Source organism: Sus scrofa, chromosome 13 (assembly GCF_054392235.1).
Source record: "Sus scrofa isolate SSC_HxYL_T2T_F1_AM1 chromosome 13, Sscrofa_HxYL_maternal_Yorkshire_Landrace_v2.0, whole genome shotgun sequence".
Lineage (NCBI taxonomy): Eukaryota > Metazoa > Chordata > Mammalia > Artiodactyla > Suidae > Sus > Sus scrofa.
In genome coordinates this window covers 47383115-47405761 of record NC_139395.1, presented here as the reverse complement: position 1 = coordinate 47405761, position 22647 = coordinate 47383115, and the positions used below count along the sequence as shown (strand labels likewise).

Below are 22647 nucleotides of genomic sequence, written 5' to 3'. Positions count from 1 at the left end.
CCAAAACCCTCTGTCCTCTTGATTCAGATTTGCCTCCTTTTTGCAGGGGGTGGGGGTGGGAGCCTTTATATGTCCACACTTGTGGCATGTGGAGGTTCCCAGGCTAGGGGTTGAATCAGAGCTACAGCTCTACAGCTGCTAGCCTATTCCACAGCCACAGCAACGCAGGATCCGAGCCCCGTCTGCGATCTACACCACAGCTCGAGACAATGCTGGATCCTTAACCCACTGAGCAAGGCCAGGGATTGAACCTGAAACCTCATGGTTCCTACTTGGATTTGTTTCTGCTGTGCCATGATGGCAACTCCAGATGTGCCTCCTCTTAAGAATATTTAGGAGTTCTCCTGTGGCGCAGCAGAGTAAGGATCTGGTGTTGTCACTGCAGGGGCTTGGGTTGCTGCTGTGGTGTGGGTTTAATCCCTGACCTGGGAATTTCCACATGCTGTGAATGTGGGGGGGAAATATATATATATTTTAAATATATCCTCTAGGAGTTCCTGTCGTGGCTCAGTGGTTAACGAATCCGACTAGGAACCATGAGATTGCGGGTTCGATCTCTGGCCTCGCTTGGTGGGTCAAGGATCCGGTGTTGCCATGAGCTGTGGTGTAAGTGGGCAGCCACAGCTCTGATTTGACACCTAGCCTGGGAACCTCCATATGCCACAGGAGCAGCTCCCAAAATGGTAAAAAGACCAAAAAAAAAAAAAAAAAAAAAAAATATATATATATATATATATATCCTCTAGTGCCTGCTATCTATGCAATAGGCTTTTTCCTGGGGATACAGAGATGAGCAACACCTGACCATGTTCATGAGGAAGGAAGGAAGAAGGATAATGTCAACAGATGCTTATGGCACATTGAAGAGCTCAGCCATGGATGTGCCAACAGTAAATATCTACTACGGAAATACAACAGAGGGAACTCAAATCTGAAGGGTACCACCAAAAATGATAGAAATTCTAATAAGAGGATATACCTGAACTGGTCTTAACAAATGAGAAGCTTGTAAGCTAGAAAAAGCATGGGAGGAAAGGAGAACACAAGCAAGGAGAAGGGAAAGAATATAATCTACCTAGAAGAGGAGGGGTAGGAACTGACAAAAGGCTGCTTGGCCAGACTGTGAAAAGTCTTGAGCATTATGTTTAATCATGATTCTTGGAGTTTCCACTGTGGCGCAACAGGACCAGTGGCATTTTGGGAGCACTGGGACGCAGGTTCGATCCCTGGTGTGGCACAGTGGGTTAAGGATCTGGCGCTGCTGCAGCTGTGGCTTAGGTTGTACTTATAGTTTGGATCTGATCCCTGGCCTGAGATCTCCATATGCCACAGGGCAGCAAAAAAAGGGAAAAAAATCATGACTCTGTACTTCATTCTTCGGGCAAAGAATCCCTAGAACCCAGGCCTCGCTCTAGGCAAGGCATGTGTTCACAAAAAGGTGAGTGTTAGATTTCTGTTTATAAAGGTTATTTTAGTAGTAGGGGAGAGAATGGACAGAAGACTGAACAGCAAGGATTAAGAGTAAGCAGTCTGGTTTGGAGGTGAGCAAGGAAGGGAGGCAAGGCTGAATTAAGGATGCGGCCACTGATGATAAAGAGGGTAGGGAGTTCCCGTCATGGCACAGTGGTTAACGAATCCGACTAGGAACCATGAGGTTGCGGGTTCCGTCCCTGCCCTTGCTCAGTGGGTTAACGATCCGGCGTTGCCGTGAGCTGTGGTGTAGGTTGCAGACGCAGCTTGGATCCCGCGTTGCTGTGGCTCTGGCGTAGGCTGGTGGCTACCACATTCCGATTGGACCCCTAGCCTGGGAACCTCCATATGCCACGGGAGCGGCCCAAGAAATAGCAAAAAAAAAAAAAAAAAGACAAAAAATAAAGAGGATAAACAAGGAAGATTAGGTCAGACTGGGTAGACCATGATGTGATGACATTACTATTCTGAAACAGGAGTACAGCAGGTTTAGCAGGGGTATAAGCGGACTACATTGAGTAATTGTTTAGTGTGAAGAGCCTGAGAGGTGTCCAAGAAGATATGCCCAGGAGGTAAACAGAAATAGTGATTTCTATGGGAGTTCCCTGGTGGCTCAGTGGGTTAAGGATCTGGCATTGTCACTACTGTAGCTCAGGTTTGATTCCTGGTCCAGGAATACCTGCATGGTGCAGCTGAGGCCAAAAGCAAAAATTAGAAAAAAAAAAAGTGAATTTAAAAATTTTTCTATTTTGCAGCTGCCCCAAGGCATCTATAGCTCCTGGGCCAGGGATCAGATGTGGGTCACAGTTGCAACCTATGCTACAGTTACGGCAATGCCAGATCCTTTAACTCACTGTGCTGGGCTGGGGAATCAAACCTGTGTCCTAGTGCTACAGAGATGTGGCTGATCCTGTTGTGACACAGGGGGAACTCCAAGCAATAGTGATTTTGAGCTCAGAAAACAGAACTGACTTGGAATGGAGCCACAGGACTTGTTAGCCTGTTAGTGGTGGCTAAAGCCTTGGGTACTGTACACAGTCCAGGACAAGAGGGTGAAGCAGCAAGAATAAAGGAACACTGAGGGAAGAGTCCAGGAAAATATCTAGAATTACCCAGAAAAGGAAGTGAAGTAGGAGAGAGGACTAAAAAGAAGAGTCAGTAGAATGTGGCATGAAAGGTGTTGAGAGTAGAGAAGGGTCACTTTTCTTTTTTAAACAAAAAATGATTTATTAGGAGATTAAAAAAAAAAAAACTTGAAATTTGATGGAATAATGAAGACAGATTTTTGCCTCAACTTTAGAAATGACTCCCAGAACCAGATAGCCACAAAATAGCCCCCAAAGAGAGACAATGTCAGAAACCAGCAAAATTTGCCACTAATATCACTTTCTACACCTAGCCCAATTGATTCAGGGCTAAAATGACCTTGCTCCTCCAGACTGACTCCCCCACCTTTGTCTTAGTTCAGTGTATTTCAAATTGCAGAGAATGCCCCAATGGGATGCTACATCGATTAAATGCTCCTACCGTAGTGCTTCTTTTTTTGGTTTGTTTGCAGATTTTCTTTATAGTGCTTCCTTTTTTACAAACCTTCATTGTAAATTAGAACTATTTATTATATGCTATTCTTTCCTTTGAGATTGACAGTCAAGTCCTATAATCTGCCCCGTAGCACTTCTTAAAAAATGCAAATACAGGAGTTCCTGTCTTGGCTCAGTGGTTAACGAATCTGACTAGGAACCATGAGGTTGCGGGTTCAATCCCTGGCCTTGCTCAGTGGGTCAAGGATCCAGCATTGCCGTGACCTGTGGTGTAGGTCGCAGATGCGGCTCGGATCCCGAGTTGCTGTGGCTCTCCTGCAGGCTGGCAGCTACAGCTCCAATTCAACCCCTAGCCTGGGAATCTCCATATACTGTGGGAGCGGCCCTAGAAATGGCAAAAAGACAAAAAAAAAAAAAAAGCAAATACAAAAGGAAGTTCCCATTGTGGCTCAGAGGTAACAAGCCCGAGAAATAGTATCCATGAGGATGTGGCTAGTGGGTTAAGGATCCAGTGTGGCTGTGAGCTTCGGTGTAGGTCACAGAGGCAGCTCAGATTCCGGGTTGTTGTGGCTGTGGTTTGCATCTGCAGCTCCAATTGGACCCCTAGCCTGGGAACTTCCATATGCCACAAGTGCGGCCCTAAAAAGCAAAAAAAAAAAACCAGACGAAAATAAAAATATCAGTGTTTATTACAGTATTTTTCACATACACAATTTCTGGGCCATGATCATGATTCAAAATCTTTTTTTTAGGGCTACAGGTGTGGCATATGAAAGTTCCCAGGCTAGGGGTTCAATCGGAGCTGTAGCAGCCGGCTTACGCCACAGCCGCAGAGATGCCAAATCTGAGATGCATGTGTGACCTACACTGTAGCTCTGGGCAACGCCAGATGCCTTGAGCAGGGCCAAGTTTTGAACCTGCATCCTCATGGATATTAGTCGGATTTGCTTCTGCTGAGCCACAATGGGAACTTTCAAAATCATTTTTATTGAAGGTTGTGACCAAATAAGTTGGAATGCCAGAGCCTCAGACCCCATCTAGCCTTCTCAGGGGCCTTTCTCCATCAATCATCTCTCCCTTTTCCCCACAGACAGAATTTGTTCTGGCTATCAGTTCTCACTTACCATTATAGAGACTTGCTCAATTTTTGGTAGATCAATACCCTGCTTGAAATCATTTCATATCCTCCCACTACTCTAAGACAAAGTCTTAGCAAGGTGTTCAAGGAGCATGAACTGGACTATGTCTGTTAAGCCTGGCTTATCTTCTTGTCACTCATCCACATGTCCCCAGTGTTCAGCCCACCAGGCTACTTACAACATCTCAAATGCATCATGACCTCTCTTTCATCCATGAAGCATGCAGTTCCCTCCAAATAACATTCTCTCCCCTTCTCAATTGGATTTCTGTGTCTGCCCTATGAGACACTAAGCCTTCCTTATTCTGTGTTCAGTCAAGGATAATATATGTTTTGTCCACTTGAATATTCCTTGCACTTGGTACAGTGTCTGTACACAGTGGGCTACTGGAAAATTCTATATAAGTCTGGACTCAAGACTTGGGAGCTATCTGACCACACACAGCACAGGAAGCTAGAGATTAGCAGCCAACCACTTATTTAGCACCTATGCGTGAGAATGGAAGATCCCTAGAAAAAATGTCCAAGAGTGTGATATTTTCTTTTTTAGGGCTGCACCGGGGCATATGAAGGTTCCCAGGCTAGGGGTTGAATCGGAGCTATAACTGCCAGCCTACACCAGTCACAGCAATGCCAGATCTGAGCCTTGTATGTAATCTACACCACAGCTCTTGGCAACGCCGCATCCTTAACTCAATGGGCAGGCCAGGGATCAAACCCGCATCCTCATGCATACTAGTTGGGTTCATTAACCACTGAGCCATGATGAAACTCTGAGGCAAGTAAGGAGGTACAGCATTATTGATGAGGAGAGAAAGGGTTCTCAACCACAGCCAGTCCAGCCCTGGTTTTGAGCAGCTAAACAGCCAGCAAGTCTTTCTTGTAAACATACACATTCCCTGTGGTAGACAGGTGGTCAAATGCCCAAGAGTTCAGAGAGAACCTATTCTCAACAACCTCACTGGCCTGAGATAGAAAAAAAAAAAAAACCAAACTGGAGAAGGAGACCATTTCACCATGAGGTCTTGAGGTTTCTAGCTTACCTGTCAGTTTCCCTTGAGTATTTAATTCGTTTTCTTTCTGGAGAATCAAAAGACTGGAGCTTTTCCCTGCGATCATTTCCTCTTTCTTTAAACCTTCCCTGTTGGTAAGCGAAAGAACAGGTCTGAGATTTCCATCTGAGGAGGTGGGGGAGTAGGAAAGCTTCACTTTATTCTTGATTTTTCTTCTAATGTGAAAGGAATTCAACTGGTAACTCCTGGAATCTCACTCCTTTATATACTCTTCTGAGAAAGTAGTGGCTTCTCTTAGTGGCAAATCTGGGAAGAATAGGCTTATCTTTTCCTCCTCCTCCTCTGAGGAGGTGCTCCCCAATAGGCCTCCATAGGTGGATTCCCAAGCATCACATGTGACCTGCCATGGGCCATCAAGTCTGTAGCTGGGTGAGTCTGCCTAATTGTGTGGTCGGGATGGCAAGTCCATTTGGCTCTCACACTAAGCTACTTCCTCCTTTAACAGTAAAAGATGTCATTTCAGCAGTCCTATCCAACACTCCACTGATTTTAAAAGACGGGCAGGAAAGAGGAGTATTATTTAACCTACCCAGAGATTCTTATACCCTTTAAAAAATATCAATTTTATTAAGTTATAATTTATAAACAACAAAATGCACCCATTTTAATGTAGTTTGATGAATTCTGAGAAATGTACACACCATCTTTTGGGGCCACTTCATTCTTTATCTTCGGCACAGGATACAAATGCTATACCAGAAAGCAAAAAGAGTTGGGGGTCAAGGAAGTAACAGGTCACTAAACCTTACCTCCCGTTCTCTCCTCTCCAGATAGGCTAGCTCCTGCTCAGACTGTTTTATCTTCCGATGGATTTCCAGGTTTTGCTGAGAAGAAAGGGAGTTCTATGAGTATAGGTCTAAAAAAAGTGGTCCTAGAAATGCCTCTAGGCCTTTCCTGATAGCTGCTTTTTTTTTTTTTTTTTTGTCTTTTTGCCATTTCTTGGGCCACTTCCCGCGGCATATGGAGGTTCCCAGGCTAGGGGTCCAATCGGAGCTGTAGCTGCCGGTCTACACCAGAGCCACAGCAACGCGGGATCCGAGCCGTATCTGCGACCTACACCACAGCTCACGGCAACGCCGGATCCTTAACCCACTGATCGAGGCCAGGGATTGAACCCGCAACCTCATGGTTCCTGTCGGATTTGTTAACCACTGAGCAACGACGGGAACTCCATATATATATATTTTTTTTGTTAAAGAAATCCACTTTATTTATTTTTGGCCATGCTTGTGGCATGTGTAAGTTCCCAGGTCAAGGATCAAACCTGCCCCACAGGAGTGACGTGAGTCACAGCAGTGACAATGTTGGACGCTTAACCCACTGAGCCACCAGGGGACTCCCAGAGCAGCTCTTGTACATAGAGGAGATTCTTTGCATCACATCGGTGTAAGGAAAGGAAGAGTGCTTACAGTCCACCTTCCACTGTCCCTGGGCCAGTTAAGTTTGTGGTGATCAGACTTCTGGCTGACAACTGCTTTTAATCTCTTTAGCCATTTATTAGAATTTTCATAAGAGAGCAGCAATTTAAAAGTGTCAGTCAATTCCAGAAGGTCAAAGGAACCTGGGAGTTAGTCTTTTGCAGGGACTGTCAGAAGAAACCTCTCAGAAGCCCAGGAAACTCTGCAGAGCCTCAACAGAGGCAGCTGGGAGAAGAGGTGTGCCTATCACCAAAACAGAGCTTTTCAGCTTTTAGCCACATGAAACTTTGAGATATATATCAGAAGTCTAAATCTAACCTCCTTGCCTGTTCTAGCATCAGCTAGAAAAGGAATGTGAAAGAAATAACTCTCTACTAGAAGTTCCCATCATGGTGCAGCAGAAACGAATCCAGCTATAAACCGTGACGCTGCAGGTTCGATCCCTGGCCTTGCTCAGTGGGTTAAGATCTGGCGTTGCTGTGAGCTGTGGTGTAGCTTGTGGATGCAGCTTGGGGGTGTTGTTGCTGTAGCTGTGGTGTAGGCCAGCAGCTATAGCTCTGTTTAGACCCCTAGTGTGGGAACTTCTAAATGCTGCACCTACAGCCCTAAAAAGGAAAAAAAAAAAAAGAAATAACTCTCTAGTGAGAACAAGAATCCTTCTAGGGGTTTCACTTGTCTAGAATTTGGCTCCTTGGCCAGTACAGAGAAATGAGAAAACTGCAAGGGAAGACCAATGGAGGCCAGTTTAATACCCAAAGAATAGCTCTTGTGCCATGGCTTACAGAACTCATTACATGGAGAGATGGCAGAATGTGACCCACTTTGGGGGAAGACTGCACACTGTCAGAGCTAGGTGGAACTAGCTCTGAAGTCACCAAGTATCAAAGAAGAAAAGGGCCTTATCTGCAGTCTAATTGTTAGGTTAATGGTAGAGCTAAGATGAGAAACCCAGCAAGTGAGTTTCCTTTTCCACAATACTTTCTAGTCTGTGTTCAATACAGCCTCTGTGTTTGGGGCCCCAGAGCCAGCCATGCTGCTTGCCCTGGGTCTATACACTAAGTTCTCTGAAGGTGGGCACAATCTTTTTTTTTTTTTTTTTGTCTTTTTGCCATTTCTTGGGCTGCTCCCGCGGCATGTGGAGGTTCCCAGGCTAGGGGTCTAATCAGAGCTGTAGCTGCTGGCCTGCACCAGAGCCACAGCAACGCAGGATCTGAGCCGCGTCTGCAACCTACACCACAGCTCACTGCAACGCCGGATCGTTAACCCCCTGAGTAAGGCCAGGGATCGAACCCGCAATCGCATGGTTCTTAGTCAGATTCGTTAACCACTGCGCCACAACGGGAACTCCTGAAGGTGGGCACAATCTTAATGCAGAGCAACTCATGAACAAAAGGTGGAGGAACAAATTTTTTTTTTTTTTTTTTTTTGGTTTTTTTAGGGCCGTACCTGCTGCATATAGAGGTTCCCAGGATAGGGGTCTAATTGGAGCCGTCGCTGCTGGCCTATAACATAGTCACAGCAATGCCAAATCCGAGCTGCATCTGCGACCTATACCACAGTGCACGGCAACACCGGATCCTTAACCCACTGAGCGAGCCCAGGGTTCGAACCCAAGAACTCATGGTTCCTAGTCAGGATTCATTTCCGCTGTGCCACAGTAGGAACTCTCAATTCATTTTTTTTTTTTTTAATTTTTTTTATTATAGTTGATTTACAATGTTCTGTGTTTTTTTTTTTTTTGATTGTTTTGCCACACAGGCAGCATATGGAAGTTCCTGGGCCAGGGATCAAACCTGTGCCACAGAGCAGTGACCAGAGCCACAGCCACGAGGATGCAGGAGCCTTAACCCACTAGGCCATCAGAGAACTCCTCAATTCATTTTTGAACTGAACTGATTTAATTATAGGAGCTGTGAATGATACAGTCTGAGAAGGACAGCATAAGCTTCTTTATTCCCATTGTAACGCTCAATGATGGTTAAGAGTCAAAAGTTCAAAAGGACAGAACCCCTCCCCTAATACCTTGTGCAGGTCTGAGAGCTGCTGGTGTTTGATCAGAACTTCTTTATTGGGAAACTGCCTTCTGCAGAGCAGACAAGCCAGTTTATTCCAGTCAGTGAGTTTCTCTTCTTCGTTTTCCTTCTTGATCACCTCCTCTCGCTGGGGCTGTGCTGTGCGGGGCTGTGGAGGAGGGGTCTGCTCTTCTTCCTCTTCCTCCTCATAGTCACTGTCTCCTCCATATTCACCCAGAAGGCCGATCAGTGGATTTACCACCTTAGGCTGGAAGGAGAAGGTCTGGAATTAACACAAACCCAATCTATATTGAGGGGCTGTCTTCTGGATATTCTGATATGGGCCTCTTATTTCTTCTTTTTTAATCTGAATAATGAACTGGGTTCAAAATAGGCCCACTGACCACAATGCTCATTTCCCAGATGGAAGCAACATGGCTTGTGCTTGACTTTTCTCCTTATTCACTGAGATAAAGACAGAATGGTTCCCTTAGAAGTGACTCTAGCCACAGAACAGTGAAGAGAAAGAATAGGAAGGAAAACTGATATAGAACACAGGAAAAGAGTTTAAAAGTTACAAGTTACAAAACAAAAGGGGGGGGGGGTCTTGTCGTAGCTCAGCAGAAACAAATCTAACTAGTATCCATGAGGACGCAGGTTCGATCTCTGGCCTTGCTCAGTATGTTAAGGATCCGGCATTGCCATGAGCTGTGGTGCAGGTGGCAGATGTGGCTCGGATCCCGCATTGCTGTGGCTGTGGTGTATGCCGGCAGCTGCAGCTCCAATTTGACCCCTAGCCCGGGAACCTCCACATGCCATGTGTGCAGCCTTAAAAAAACAAACAAAAAAAGAAAGTATTAAAAAAGTTACAGGTTACAAGAAGGAAGAGATGGCAACCACCTTCTAAGTCACTGAAAATTATGGAGGAAAGTAAAGATAAATTTCGTCAAAGCTAAAGTAATCCCAGGAGTTCCTGTTGTGGCTGAGTGGTTAACGAATCTGACTAGGAACCATGAGATTGGGGGTTTGATTCCTGGCCTTGCTCAGTGGGTTAAGGATCTGGCGTTGCCGTGAGCTGTGGTGTGGGTCGCAGATGTGGCTCGGATCCTGAGTTGCTGTGGCTGTGGCCAGTGTCTATAGCTCTGATTGGACCCCTAGCCTGGTAACCTCCATATGCCTTGGGTGTGGCCCTGGAAAAGAGAAAGAGAAAAAAAAAAAAAGCTAAAGTAATCCCTATAGCAAAAGAGATTTACGAGATGGACTAGAACCAACTCAAGGTAGACAGATCCAGCTCCTGAGAAAGGTAAATGCAAAGGCATGGTTAGGATAGATGTTATAATGAATTGAATCAATAATGTGGAGCGGGCATAAAGTTTTTATCACTAGCTTACAGGAAATGTTAAATAATAATGTATGATCACTGGCCTATGATCAATCAAAATTAAAACATACAGATGGGAGTTTCCATTATGGCACAGCGGAAATGAATCTGACTAGTACCCATGAGGATTCGGTTTGATCCCTGGCCTCGATTCAGTGGATCTGGGATCTGGTGTTGCCATGAGCTGTTGTGTAGGTCATAGATGTGGTTCGGATCCTGCATTGCTGTGGCTGTGGTGTAGGATAGCAGCTGTAGCTCAAATCTGACCCTAGCCTGGGAACCTCCATATGCTTTAGTACAGCCCTAAAAAGAAAAAAACAAACAAAACCATACAGATGGTCTCTATTGTTATAAAATAACTTGTGATTAGACTGAGACTATCACTTTAAGGCATCTAAAAAATGGGTACCAACATTAGTTTAGCACTGTTCACTTTGATTAGGCAGGCAAAGTATAAAAATGACTGTATATTCACTCCACGTCTAAGAAATTTTCATGCGGCAACAAAAGGTAGGAAACATCAGGGCCACAAAAATGGGTTTTCTTGGTCATTTTGAAGAGAAGAATTAAAAAGACCAAGATTATAACTAAAAAGGGCCAGGCATTTCTTGGTCTGGTGGGAATGACACAAAGTAAAGGGTAAGAGGACAGATAACTGCCTCTGATTCTCCAGTAATACCCCTTTAGCAGACAGGAAAATTTACCTCATGCTTACACTTAAGAGGAGTCCTTTTCTGTGAGACACAGAGAGCTTAAGGACTAACACTAAAGTAAAGCATCAACCTTTGAACTTTCTTTCCCATTTGGAACCAGCCCCAGCCCTAGCCCAGCTTAGTCTTACTGGTGGAGGACTCTCTTCCTTCTTCACAGTGGGAGGCAGAGGCTTCTTAAAGACATCTTCTGGAGGGGCTGTCCCCTCACTGGAATTTTCCTGAAACTGATGAAAATCCCAGGTAATTTGTATATGATACTCATAAAAGCTAGGTTTGGAGTTAACCCTGTTGAAATTAGTCTGACTTTCCAAACCTCCTAATTTGTGAAGTATCTATAATGTTGCTATGATTCCAAAACAAAAAAACCTTTAAAGACATCACATTTAGTATATATTGAATGAAGGCACCAGATAGGGCATTTATATACATTATCTCCTTTAGCCTTTACTACAGTTATAGATAAGCATTAACATGTTCATTTTACAAATGAGAATACAGTTAGAAACAATAAGTGGCAAAAGCAAAATCAAAATATTAAGCTGGTATGACTTTAAAGTCTAAGTTTTCAATAGTGATCATTTTGTAATGCATAGAAATATTGAATCACTGTGTTGTACACCAAAAACTAATATAGCGTTGTTGGAAAAAAAAAGAAAAACAAAACAAATACCCAAACAAACTCAAAGAAAAAGAGATCATATTTGGGGGAAAAAATAGGGAAAGATCAGATTTGTGGTTAACAGATATGGGATGGGAGTGGGGGTGGGGGAAGTGGATGAAGTTGGTCAAAAGGTTAGAACTTCCAGTTATACAATAAATAAGTTCTAGGGATGTAATAGTCAACATAAATAATATAATGAACACTGCTATATGTTATATATGAAAGTTGTTAAGAGGGTAAACTCAAAGAGTTATCATCAAAAAGTTTTGTATCTACTTGAAATGATGGCAGTGCAATAAACTTATTGTGGTAATCACTTCATCATGTAAGTCATATCACTGTGCTGTATTTCAAGTATATCTTAATAAAATGGGAAGAAAAAGTCTAGTTCTCAGACAGGCTCTTTCTATATATCTACATAAACACTAGCAGTATCAGAAGGAAAAAAAAAGGAGTTTCTGCTGTGGCGCAACAGGATCAGCAGCGCCTCTGGAGTGCTGGGACACAGGTTCAATCCATGACCTGGCACAGTGGGTTAAGGATCCAGTGTTGCCACAGCTGTGGCTCAGATCTGATTTCTTGCCTGAAAACTCCATATGCTATGGGGTGGCCAAAAAAGAGACAAATATGAATTAAGCCACAAGCCAATTCATCCATTTGCATTAACACATTATAACTGGTATCAGGGTAAATCAATATAATTCTTGGGAAAATGATTTTATCTCTGGAGATTTTTGTTCTTCAAAATTTATCCTAAGGAAGTAATCTAAAGGGAGAAACAAAATGCTAAATGCTGTAAAATAAATCAGAATAAGATTAGAAAAAGGAGACAAACAATCGTAGGAATGATAAAGAAAAGGAGGATGCAGTTTTACTAGAAATTTTTATCATACTGGTACCAAAGTAATAATTAAAGAGTATTACAGAAATATGAAAAAATACTTCCGATCAAATATACATACAGTGTATAAAGAAGACAAAATGGTATTCCCTGCTACAATTACACCCATTGAATAATGTGTCAAGGACTGAAAAAAGATGCAAGAAAGTAAAACTGTGTGGAACTTAGGTGCTGGGGTTTGATCTAAGCCACTCTGTTCCATCATTTTACAAATGTTTTTGCATTTGTAAAGGAGAGCAACCACAGACCGTAAGGGGCTAGGGGGCTGACAGATTTTTTGTAACTCTACAACTTGAACCCAAATCTCACTTGTCTGACTCCTTTTTAAAAAATCTGTAATTATGTGGTAAAAAGGAGCATATTCACAAGGCCTCTTACCCTTGTCACGCCTCGGTCTTTTTTCTCCTTGCCATCTCTTTTAAAGGTTTCCTTCTTGCTACTTGACTTTCCTTGACTCGTGGGTTTTTTTTCTTTAATCTCTTCTTCCTCAGGTGACTCCGGGTCCTGAGGCACATAGACTTCTTGCTGCAATACAGTTGGAAAGTTAAGTCTACAGAATTTTCACTTTCCTAGTAATTCCAGGACTAAGGAGCGCAATTCCCCTCTAGGGGAAAGAATAGCTATTTCCCTCAAGCCTAAGAAAGATCATATCACACAATCTAAAAATCCATTTCAGGGGCCAGGATGTAGCCAGACCACTGTCCATTTTTTGAGGCTCATCAATGCTCTTGCCTGTAACACCATAAGGCACTGATTTTCCATATGCTCAACAGTTAACATGAAGATTATCTTTAAAATCCACCTGAATAAACATAATGCAACATGAGATCTGAACTTTCTATTTTTTAATTAATTGATTAATTTTTTTTTTTTTAGGGCTGTACCCATGGCATATGGAGGTTCCCAGGCTAGGGGTCTAATCAGAGCTACAGCTGCCAGCCTACACCACAGCCACAGCAACGCAGGATCTGAATCACGTCTACAACCTACATCACAGCTCACAGCAACACCAGATCCTTAACCCACTGAGCGAGGCTAGGGATCAAACCTACATCCTCATAGATACTAGTCAGTTTCAGTTCTGCTGTGCCACAACGGGAACTCATCAACATTTTATTTTTAAAATTTATTATTTATTTATTTACTTTTAATTTTTATGGCTGCACCGACAGCACATACAAGTTCCCAGGCCAGGGACTGAATTCAAGCCATAGCTGTGGATAACGACAGATCCTTTAATCTACCGCACCAAGCCGGGGGTGGAATCCTTGCCTCTGCATAAACCTGAGCCACTGCAGTTGGATTCTTAACTCACTGTGCCACATTGGGAACTCAAGATCTGGGCTTTTAAAAACACCAGACTAGACATGAGATATGGATAGTATAATAACAGTCAAGGTAGCTACCTGGAACAAAGAAATATTCAGTTTCCCTAGATTTAAACTTTTACACTTCTCATATAGTAAGCAAGTAGAGAATTTCAGGGAATAAAAACTTCAAAGTAACAAATCATAGGAACTTTTCTCAAAAGAATCATTGACAAAATAACAAAACCAAAAACTCACCTGGGTATTGGGGTCATAATAAGTTCCTGCCAAGGGGTCATAATAGTAGCCAGTAGCAGAATCATATATGTAGCAGTCAGATGAAGCTAGAGAGAATAAAATCAGAGCCAGTGTTAAGTCTCTGTCCAATATAGCTCTTGGTGAGGATTCATCATGAACAACACAAGGAGTTCCTGTTGTGGCTCAGCAGAAACAAAACTGGCTGGCATGTGTGAGGATGCAGGTTTGATCCTTGGCCTTGCTCAGTGAGTTAAGAATCTAGCATTGCCGTGAGTTGTGGTGTAGTTCTCCGACGTGGCTTAGATCTTATGTCGTTGCTTCAGCTGTGATGTAGGCTGGCAGCTACAGCTCCAATTCAACCCCTAGCCGGGGAACCTCCATGTGCCAAGGAGGCAGCCCTAAAAACAAACAAAACAAAACAAAAAAGAACAACATAAGAATGAGGCTGGCCAGGAGTTCCTGTCGTGGCTCAGAGGTAACAAAACTGACTAGTATCTATGAGGATGCAGGTTTGATCCCTGGCCTCGCTCAGTGAGTTAGGATCCAGTGTTGCTGTGAGCTGTTGTATAGGCCAGCGGCTACCTCTCCAATTTGACTCCTAGCCTGGGAACTTCTATATGCCTCAAGTACAGCACTAAAAAGACCAAACAAATAAATAAAATAAAAATTAAAAAAGAATGAGGCTGGCCAGCTCAAGGGTAAGAGACTTGTAAACGATGCTTCCTCTGAATGATCACCCTCTAGTCAATAGCATCTCATGCCAACTTTGTGACCACAAAGATTTCAATTAATGAGTAGCCAAGCCCCAAAGAACATTAGAAATAAGACAAAGGTCACTCACACTGTTGTCCTTGCCGATTTGTATCTGAAGACCAGTCTGAATTTCTGCCACCTCCCCGCCTATCTCGGAAATATTTTTTACCCTATCACAGAAAGGCAAGTTAAAATTATGGAACTTCTAATAGCCATTTACCTTAATAGTTACCCACTAGAGAGAATTTCAGATCACTCTTTCAGTCACTTGAAGATTTTAACAGAGCACTCCCCAACTGCTGAAGCCTACCTGATAGTAGTGCATGTGGTCAGAATGGTCTCCAGAATCATTTCTGCAACAAATAAATATAATATGTCTTGAGCCTGTTACCAAAAGCTACTTGATGAGTGCCCAACCCTACATATTTGCTGAGAAACTCTTTTCTCCCTTTTGCATGGAAAGGAACCAACCCAGACAGCAAGCAGGTCTGGTGATGCAGACTACTAAGGGGAGGAGCAGAGGGACTCCTACATAGCTATCCACTGGAATAAAACAGCAACTGTACTGAGATAGCCAGATTAAGGTCTGCCACCTCTCTGATGCAGCCATTTCCCAGTTACCACTCCTGGGTCAAGATGAGTGAAGGGGCAAAGAAGAATTAGATTTCCCAGTGCTATGGGGATATGAACAAAGTCAGGACAGCATTTTCTTAGGATTCCAAGGGGCAAGGATATATTGCAATTTTTTCCTGTACATCCAAGACTATATGTCAGCTGGTACCCAAAGACACTAGACAGACAACAGGGGGAAAAAAAATTAAAGTACTACTATTTTAACGGGGAAAAAAAATCTAGAGTCAGAACAAGGGAAGCTTCAGAAAAAGAGAACATACACACCTATCTGAAGCAACTCACACTGGGAAAGCATCATGTTTTACTACCTCTGTCCCTCCAGCCAAGAATAGGAGTTTCTTCCCAAAAGCTTGAAGAGAAGTAGCACAAAGGAGCCCCATCCCTATGCCTTACCTTCGTTTCCCAGTGGCCAGGTTTACAGCTACCATCTTCCCATCAATGCTAAATGGTGGATCAAGGTTCTGCAAGATCTTCACTACACGAAGAGCTTCCTGGGAAACCAAAGACTCATTTGAACCCAAAGAGATAGAAGGCCACATCCTTTGAAAGAAAACTGAATGCGGATTGTCTTTCTCAAAAGAAAAGTTCACTGAACATCATGTCCTGGTCATAACTGTAATAGTAAGAGCAGACTGGTAAAAACAGGCAACTCTTTCTTCTTTTTTTTCTTTTTTGGCTACCTTTAGCATATGAAGTTCCTAGGCCAGGGATCAGATCCGAGCCGCAGTTGCAACCTAAACCACACCTACGGCAATGCTGGATTCTTAACCCATTGTGCCAGACTGGGGATTGAACCTGCACCCAGTGCTCCCAAGAAACCACCAATCCCACTGTGCCACAGCAGAAACTCCAAAAAATAGGCAACTCTTTTTTTTTTTTTTTTTTTTTTTGTCTTTTAGCCATTTCTTGGGCCGCTCCCGCGGCATATGGAAGTTCCCAGGCTAGGGGTCTCATCAGAGCTGAAGCCGCTGGCCTACACCAGGGCCACAGCAATGCTGGATCCGAGTCGTGTCTGCAACCTACACCACAGCTCACGGCAACGCCGGATCGTTAACCCACTGAGCAAGGCCAGGGATCGAACCCGCAACCTCATGGTTCCTAGTCGGATTCGTTAACCACTGCGCCACGACGGGAACTCCAAATAGGCAACTCTTAATGAAGGGTTGATGAGAATAATAGTCAGAGTAGACATAAGTTCCTGGTATAAATTTTAAAAATTCAAATTTTCTTCTTTTAGTCTGCAACTGTTACTGCATAAGATCCAGCTTACAAAGTTCCTTGTCATTTTTGAGCATGAAATCTAAGCAATATCAATGGTTTTCAATGATCTCTCACATTGCTTTTATAGATATGGGCCCCACAAACTAAGAATTCAGGTCACAAGAATCTAGTAAAGCAATACTTTGAGGAAAAAGAGGATATGTTCTGCTTCCATCAAACATAAAACTGTCTATAATCAGGCAAAACAATTTCAAGCAATAAGAAAATTCAGGAGTTCCCCCTGTGGCTCAGTGGTAATAAACCTGACTAGCGTCTATGAGGTTGTGGGTTTGAACCCTGGCCTCGCTCAGTGGGTTAAGGATGCAGCATTGCCATAAGCTGTGGTGTAGGTGTCAGATACAGCTCGGATCCCATGTTGCTGTGGCTGGCAGCTGTAGTTCCAATTTGAACTCTAACCTGGGAACTTCCATATGCTGCATGTGGGGGCCCTGAAAAGCCAAAAAAAAAAAAAAGAAAAAAAAAGAAAAAGAAAATTCACTAAAATCTTGAAAAGGCTTAGTATTCAGATTTTCCACAAATGACTAAACTGTCACTTTATTTTAACTGGAAACTGTAAATGCCGCAAGACAAAAATGGATTTGGAAAACCACAGAGAGTTCCAATTTTGAAGGGCAGTCACTTCACCTTAATATATCCAAAGGAAAGAACAACAGGGGTTATGGTACCAAGCAGCACATGAGAATTCTAAGGATAAAGAAGTCCTTCCAATCTTTCTGAGGTTTCTATAGCCAGCCATCCCTAGGCTGTTCCAAGATGGGAGGAGGGGGTGAGGGAGGGGTGTGGGGGGGTGGTGGTGGTGGTGACAGACACAACTACAACTCACCGCATGGGAGTCGAGGTCAATAAAGCCGTAAGTATGGCCCATGGGGCCTGTTCTGTTCTTGATGATGCGAACATTGGCAGTAGTAAGGCGGACATAAGGCTCCAGCACTTCCACTATCACCTCAGGTGGAGTGGAACGATAGATGCGTTTTAGCATGATTGCTGATGGGAGAGGAGAAAGGAAAGAGAGAGAAAGACTTAGGTTTTGGAAGTCCTCGGAGCCTGGTTGTATTATTAATTATTATTTTTTATTTACTGCAGATGACTGCAGATGTTACCCTACTTTACCAAGGCTGGTTCTACAACAAAATGCTAGTCAAATACTTCATGTTTTTCATTACCAATACTTAGAAATATAAAATTATGTTTTGCTTTATTTGAATAGCAGCTTGCTATTTGGAGGATGTAGAGTTCTTCAACTAGTACAGCAATAGCCTCTACAATCAGGCTGAGCAGTTTCACTAGGGTATAGGAAGTAGCTGGTCCAGAGCCACAACAAAGGCCATCTATGCTCCAACTGCAATGGTCAGAGTCTGGTACATGCCCTGACAAATGACTTACTTTTGCTCTCCCCATCCTGGCGTGTCTCCCCAGACCATGGCTCCTTCTCTCGGTCTCTTCGGAAGTTAATTCCTTCCCTTCGAGAAGGCAGATACCTTTCTGCTTCTCTCTTTTGATGTCCCAAGCGTGGTTCTTGTCCTTCTTCCCGCTTTCTGGGTTCAGGTTCCTTATCAGCTGACCTTGGGGGTTGGCTGGGTTGTTTTTCTGATGGTGCTGGTATGGATGTTTTCTGAGGCTGAGGGTAGGTTATTAATTCTTGCTTGGCCTCTGTCACTAGAGGAACAGAAATGGAAATAGAATCTCCAGCAGTAGCGTTATCTGTCAAAACACTACTCCTGTGATTCTTCCTTACCTGCCACCAAATATTCATACTGGAATGATTTTAAAAGTCAAAGAAGTGCCAACAAAAAGTCCTCTGACAGACTTTAAAGAAGGCTGCTAAGAGAGCACAAGAAATAGTTCGCAGAAGAAACTATCCAAGTATTTAAAAAAAAAATTTAATCCTATGAGTTTTCCATCACTTCCCCAACATTTAAATCCTTCATGAGACCCTGGACTTTACTGTAATAACCAATGAGTGATAAAAACATACCTGGGAACAAAATTACCAAAGGATATGGCCCTGGCTAGAAATTTGCTAGCAACCTTTACTGCTACTGTGTATGTCTAGGAGCCTTGCTTCTTCCAGTATTACGGTACTAAGACAGCTGTCTCAAATTCTGTAAGACCACAGATACCCTCAGGCAAAGCTAAGAAGAGACCTACCTGCGCACAGCTCATTTGTGTGCAAATAACTGTAAAAGGCAAACGTCCTTAAACATATAAACGATTCATTTCAAATCTCTTTCTATAGCAGGATAATTTGTTCAGTTAATTAAGGGCATATTTTCTGCAATTAATTCATTCTTAGAGGAAGTCATGGTTCAAAAAGAGACATTCTATGGGAACAATGCAGAGATTACTTAACAGCAGTGATAGGTGACTAGTAAACACCTGCTATGTATGTTTCCAAGGTAAGGCTGTGTCATACACCTTGAGGTACAGTGCTCAGGGTTTTTATAAACATCCGTTCATTTATTAGAATAGACTGAAAAATAAGTCTTTCTTGAGAGAAAAAGCACAATTTTGCCTAAGCTGAAGCCCAAAATCTCCAACCTGTCTACTGCAAAGTTATTTACTCACTTTCCTACATGTTGGCTTGGTCTCAGGAGCATACAGAGCCTTCTCCAAAGATTTTCAGAATATCTGTTTCACACACTAGACAGTAGAATCTCCACTACAGGCTAAAAGCCCAGCAAAGAAATTCTTTGTAGGTATACTAAGTTCTAACCTTGAACAAACAAGATCTTTCAGAAGACTACCAGAATCCCCACACTGAACTGTACTTTATGGTCATGCCCTAGCATTCCTTATGGAATAATATCAGAAATAGGCATGTATCAGTCATTGTTACAGGACTATTGTTATGGATGCCTTTGATAGGCTCTTCAAGGTTGTTTACCTAAAGGTTCTCAGGAGAAATTAATTTTAAAGCCAAGCCACTGAGAAGGTGGTAACTTTATTACTCAACAAAAAAAATATATATACCCTTAATCCTGATTATCTTCTCATTTCTATTTTTATTGTTACTTTAAAAATTTATTTTGGTATTGAAGATCCTCAAATGTTTAGAATGTAAATGAGAAAACAGTAACAAATTATTCCTAATAACTTCAAAGAAGTGGGGGCCAGGGTAGGGGGAGGTCACATGGACTAATGCCAACTTGATTCTTTCTCAACCTAATATCCAATATCCTTAAACCATATTCTAAGTAGCAGTATTACTGACCTCTGGTCAGCTGCCCATTTAGCTACCTCAGGTTGAAGAGCCCACAAACCCGCTCATTCCTCTGGTGGAATTCTGAGATCCAAAACTATTCACTAACAGACCACATGAAGTTAGCTATCACATTGTACTTTTAAGCAATGTAAGGTTGAGCTTTATATATCAACTTGTATTTAGGGATGACCACTCTTTCAAGTCAATGAAGGCATGAAATTTCCTCTGCTCAGTGGATAAAAACCACCACCTCAGACTCAACCTCCACTCACCTTCCCTTGGGCACTTGCAGAATGAACACGATCGGTGTCCACCAGTGCTGGCTTTACACTGCAAGGGAAAGGGAAAGAATTCAATTTGACCAAAAAATTATTTTTATATCCAACACAGTAACAACTTCCAAAAATGAAAGACATAAGCCATGTCCCAGACCACCCTAAAACCTAGCAAGCCTGATGTCCTCCATTCGTCAGAGCTGGCAGACAAAATCTTGTGGGCTGCTGTTTGAGAGCTGCCTCTACCAGGGTATTTGGACCTTAGAGCAGCTCCAAATACCTTTGTTCAAGATAAGGATTTCTATAGAAAGTAAACTAAGAAAATTGGACTATTAACCTAAAATATTAAACAGTATATAGGATGTACTGCCCTAAAGCTGTTACCACTCAGTCTGCATCCAAAATCTGATCCTGAACTGGTATCACAGTTCTATTCAGATTTGGATGGAACTAAGAAGAATTTAACTATCAATTTCTTTCTCAAACACTGATTTTTTTTTTTTTTGTCTTTTTGTCTTTTTAGGGCTGCACCTGAGGCACACGAAGGTTCCCAGGCTAGGGGTCCAATTGGAGCTATGGCTGCCAGCCTACGCCAGAACCACAGTAACACCAAATCCCAGCCGCATCTGCACCCCACACCACAGCTCACAGCAATGCTGGATCCTCAACCCATTGTGCAAGGCCAGGGATTGAACCTGCAAGCTCATGGTTCCTAGTTTGATTCATTTCTGCTGCGCCACTACAGGTACTCCTTTTTTGTGTGTGTGTGTCTTTTTAGGGCTGTACCCATGGCATATGGAAGTTCCCAGGCCAAGGGTCAAATTGAAGCTGCAGCTGCTGGCTTGTGCCACAACCATACCAACGCCAGACCCAAGCCTTGTCTTTGACCTATACCACAGCTCACACAAATGCCAAATCCTTAACCCACTGAGCAAGGCCAGGGATCAAACCCATATCCTTGTGGATACTAGTTGGGTTCGTTACCCTTGAGCCACAACAGGAACTCCCTCAAACACTGATTTAGAAAAGGGCAAGGAAGATTCACAGGTAGTGCCTCTGGCAGCCATTCTGAAGATGTTAAAAGTAACATTCATTAGCCTAGACAAGGGAAGAAGACACTTTATAATGTAGTTCTTATCTAAAGCTATGAACAAAAAAGGAAAGCTTACAGTTCAACCCAAAACAAAACCCAAATTCTGAACTTTTGCCCTTGAGCTTCAGAGTGCTGGGAGAGCAGTGAGTTGATTGGTAGGAAACCAAGAATAGGAATCAGGTAAAGGATGAGATTTTATTTTATTTTATTTTATGTCCTTTTAGGGCTGCTCCTGCAGCCTATAGGGCTCGAATCTGAGCTGAAGTTGTCAGACTATGCCACAGTCACAGCAACACAGGATCCCTGACGCAGCACTGAGAGCGGCCAGGGATTGAACCCACATCCTCATGGATACTAGTTGGATTCTAAACCCGCTGAGCCACAACAGGAACTCCCAAGGATCCAATTTGAATAGGGCTTTGTAGGGTTAGTAAGAGTATGCCAGATGGAGGAGAAGAGAACAATAATAAAAGCAGGAGTGGTTAATGATTAAACAGCACACAGCGTGTACTGGACCTACTTTACATATTATTACTTATTGATCTAGACAACTATTATCTCCCCAATTTTACATGACGAAATTGAGGTTTGGAGAGGTTAAATAACTTGAGCAAGGTGATTACAGTCAATTATTTCATTGTTCTCTTCTTTGTAAGCAGATCACACACACAGCCTGCCCACTGTCAAGTGACTGTGAGGCCTCCCTGTAGGGTAAATGACTTCTATCCTTCATTGTGAGTCTTGCTTTGGTCAATGGAAAGTGAGTAAACATGATCTACAAAGATCTGGCAGAAGCTCTAAGAACCATTTTTTTGTGTGTGGATGAGCCTTTTGTTCTTTCCCTTGGCCAGGACCCACCTGGGTCCCAGACCAAGAGGCCAGGAAGCAGAACTGTAGCAATGACCCACAGCCCTTGAACGTGTAATGTGAGTAAAGAACATGTCTGTCAATGTAAGTCACTAGGCTTTTGGGGCCATTTGTAAATAATACAGTTGGCCATCCATATCCACAGGTTCCACATTCAGATTCAACCAACAGCAGATCAAATATATTTGGGGGGAAAATTCCAGAAAGTTCCAAAAAGCAAAACTTGAATTTGCCACATTCCAGTAACTATTTAAATAGCATCTAATCATATTAGCTATTACAAGTAATCTAGAGATAATTTAAAGTATATGGGAGGATGTGTATATATTATATGCAAATCCTACATAATTTTATGTAAGGGACTTGAGCATCTGTGGATTTGGGTATCAGCAGGGGGTCTTAGAATCAATCCCCCAGATACCATTTGTGATGTTTGTACAGCAAAGCTGTAAGTGAGGGAGTCAGGATCTTAACCTCAGTAGGTATAATTTAAATGCCATAGAATTCACTGGTTTTAGGAGTCTAATTCAATCATTTCTAGTGTATGTATTATGCAGTCATCACCATAATCTAACTTTAGAACATTCTCTTTGTCCCAAAAAGAAACCTAAGAGTCATCTCCCATTCTTACCCTTAGTCCATAGAATTTCTGTGTCTGTATAGTTTTTTC

General features: G+C 42.8%; 1 protein-coding gene across 21 annotated transcripts in view; it reads right to left on the bottom strand.

The window, feature by feature from the left end:
• RBM6 (RNA binding motif protein 6) overlaps positions 1-22647 on the bottom strand; it is a 124259-nt gene that overhangs the window by 1135 nt on the left and 100477 nt on the right. For 19 of the 21 annotated variants that reach the window (XM_084988226.1, XM_021068796.2, XM_084988230.1 and 16 more), the window contains 12 exons: positions 20015-20072; positions 17924-18196; positions 17364-17524; positions 15653-15750; positions 14937-14979; positions 14715-14796; positions 13874-13959; positions 12687-12833; positions 10875-10970; positions 8663-8920; positions 5972-6046; positions 5193-5290 (listed from right to left, as the gene is read on the bottom strand). In XM_084988226.1, the coding sequence (XP_084844352.1) occupies positions 5193-5290; positions 5972-6046; positions 8663-8920; positions 10875-10970; positions 12687-12833; positions 13874-13959; positions 14715-14796; positions 14937-14979; positions 15653-15750; positions 17364-17524; positions 17924-18196; positions 20015-20072 (1475 nt within the window). Of the gene's footprint in view, positions 1-5192; positions 5291-5971; positions 6047-8662; positions 9446-9804; positions 10971-12686; positions 12834-13873; positions 13960-14714; positions 14797-14936; positions 14980-15652; positions 15751-17363; positions 17525-17923; positions 18197-20014; positions 20073-20508; positions 20573-22647 lie in introns of those variants that run through there. The other 2 variants (XR_014823041.1, XR_014823044.1) reach the window with 2 other exon arrangements.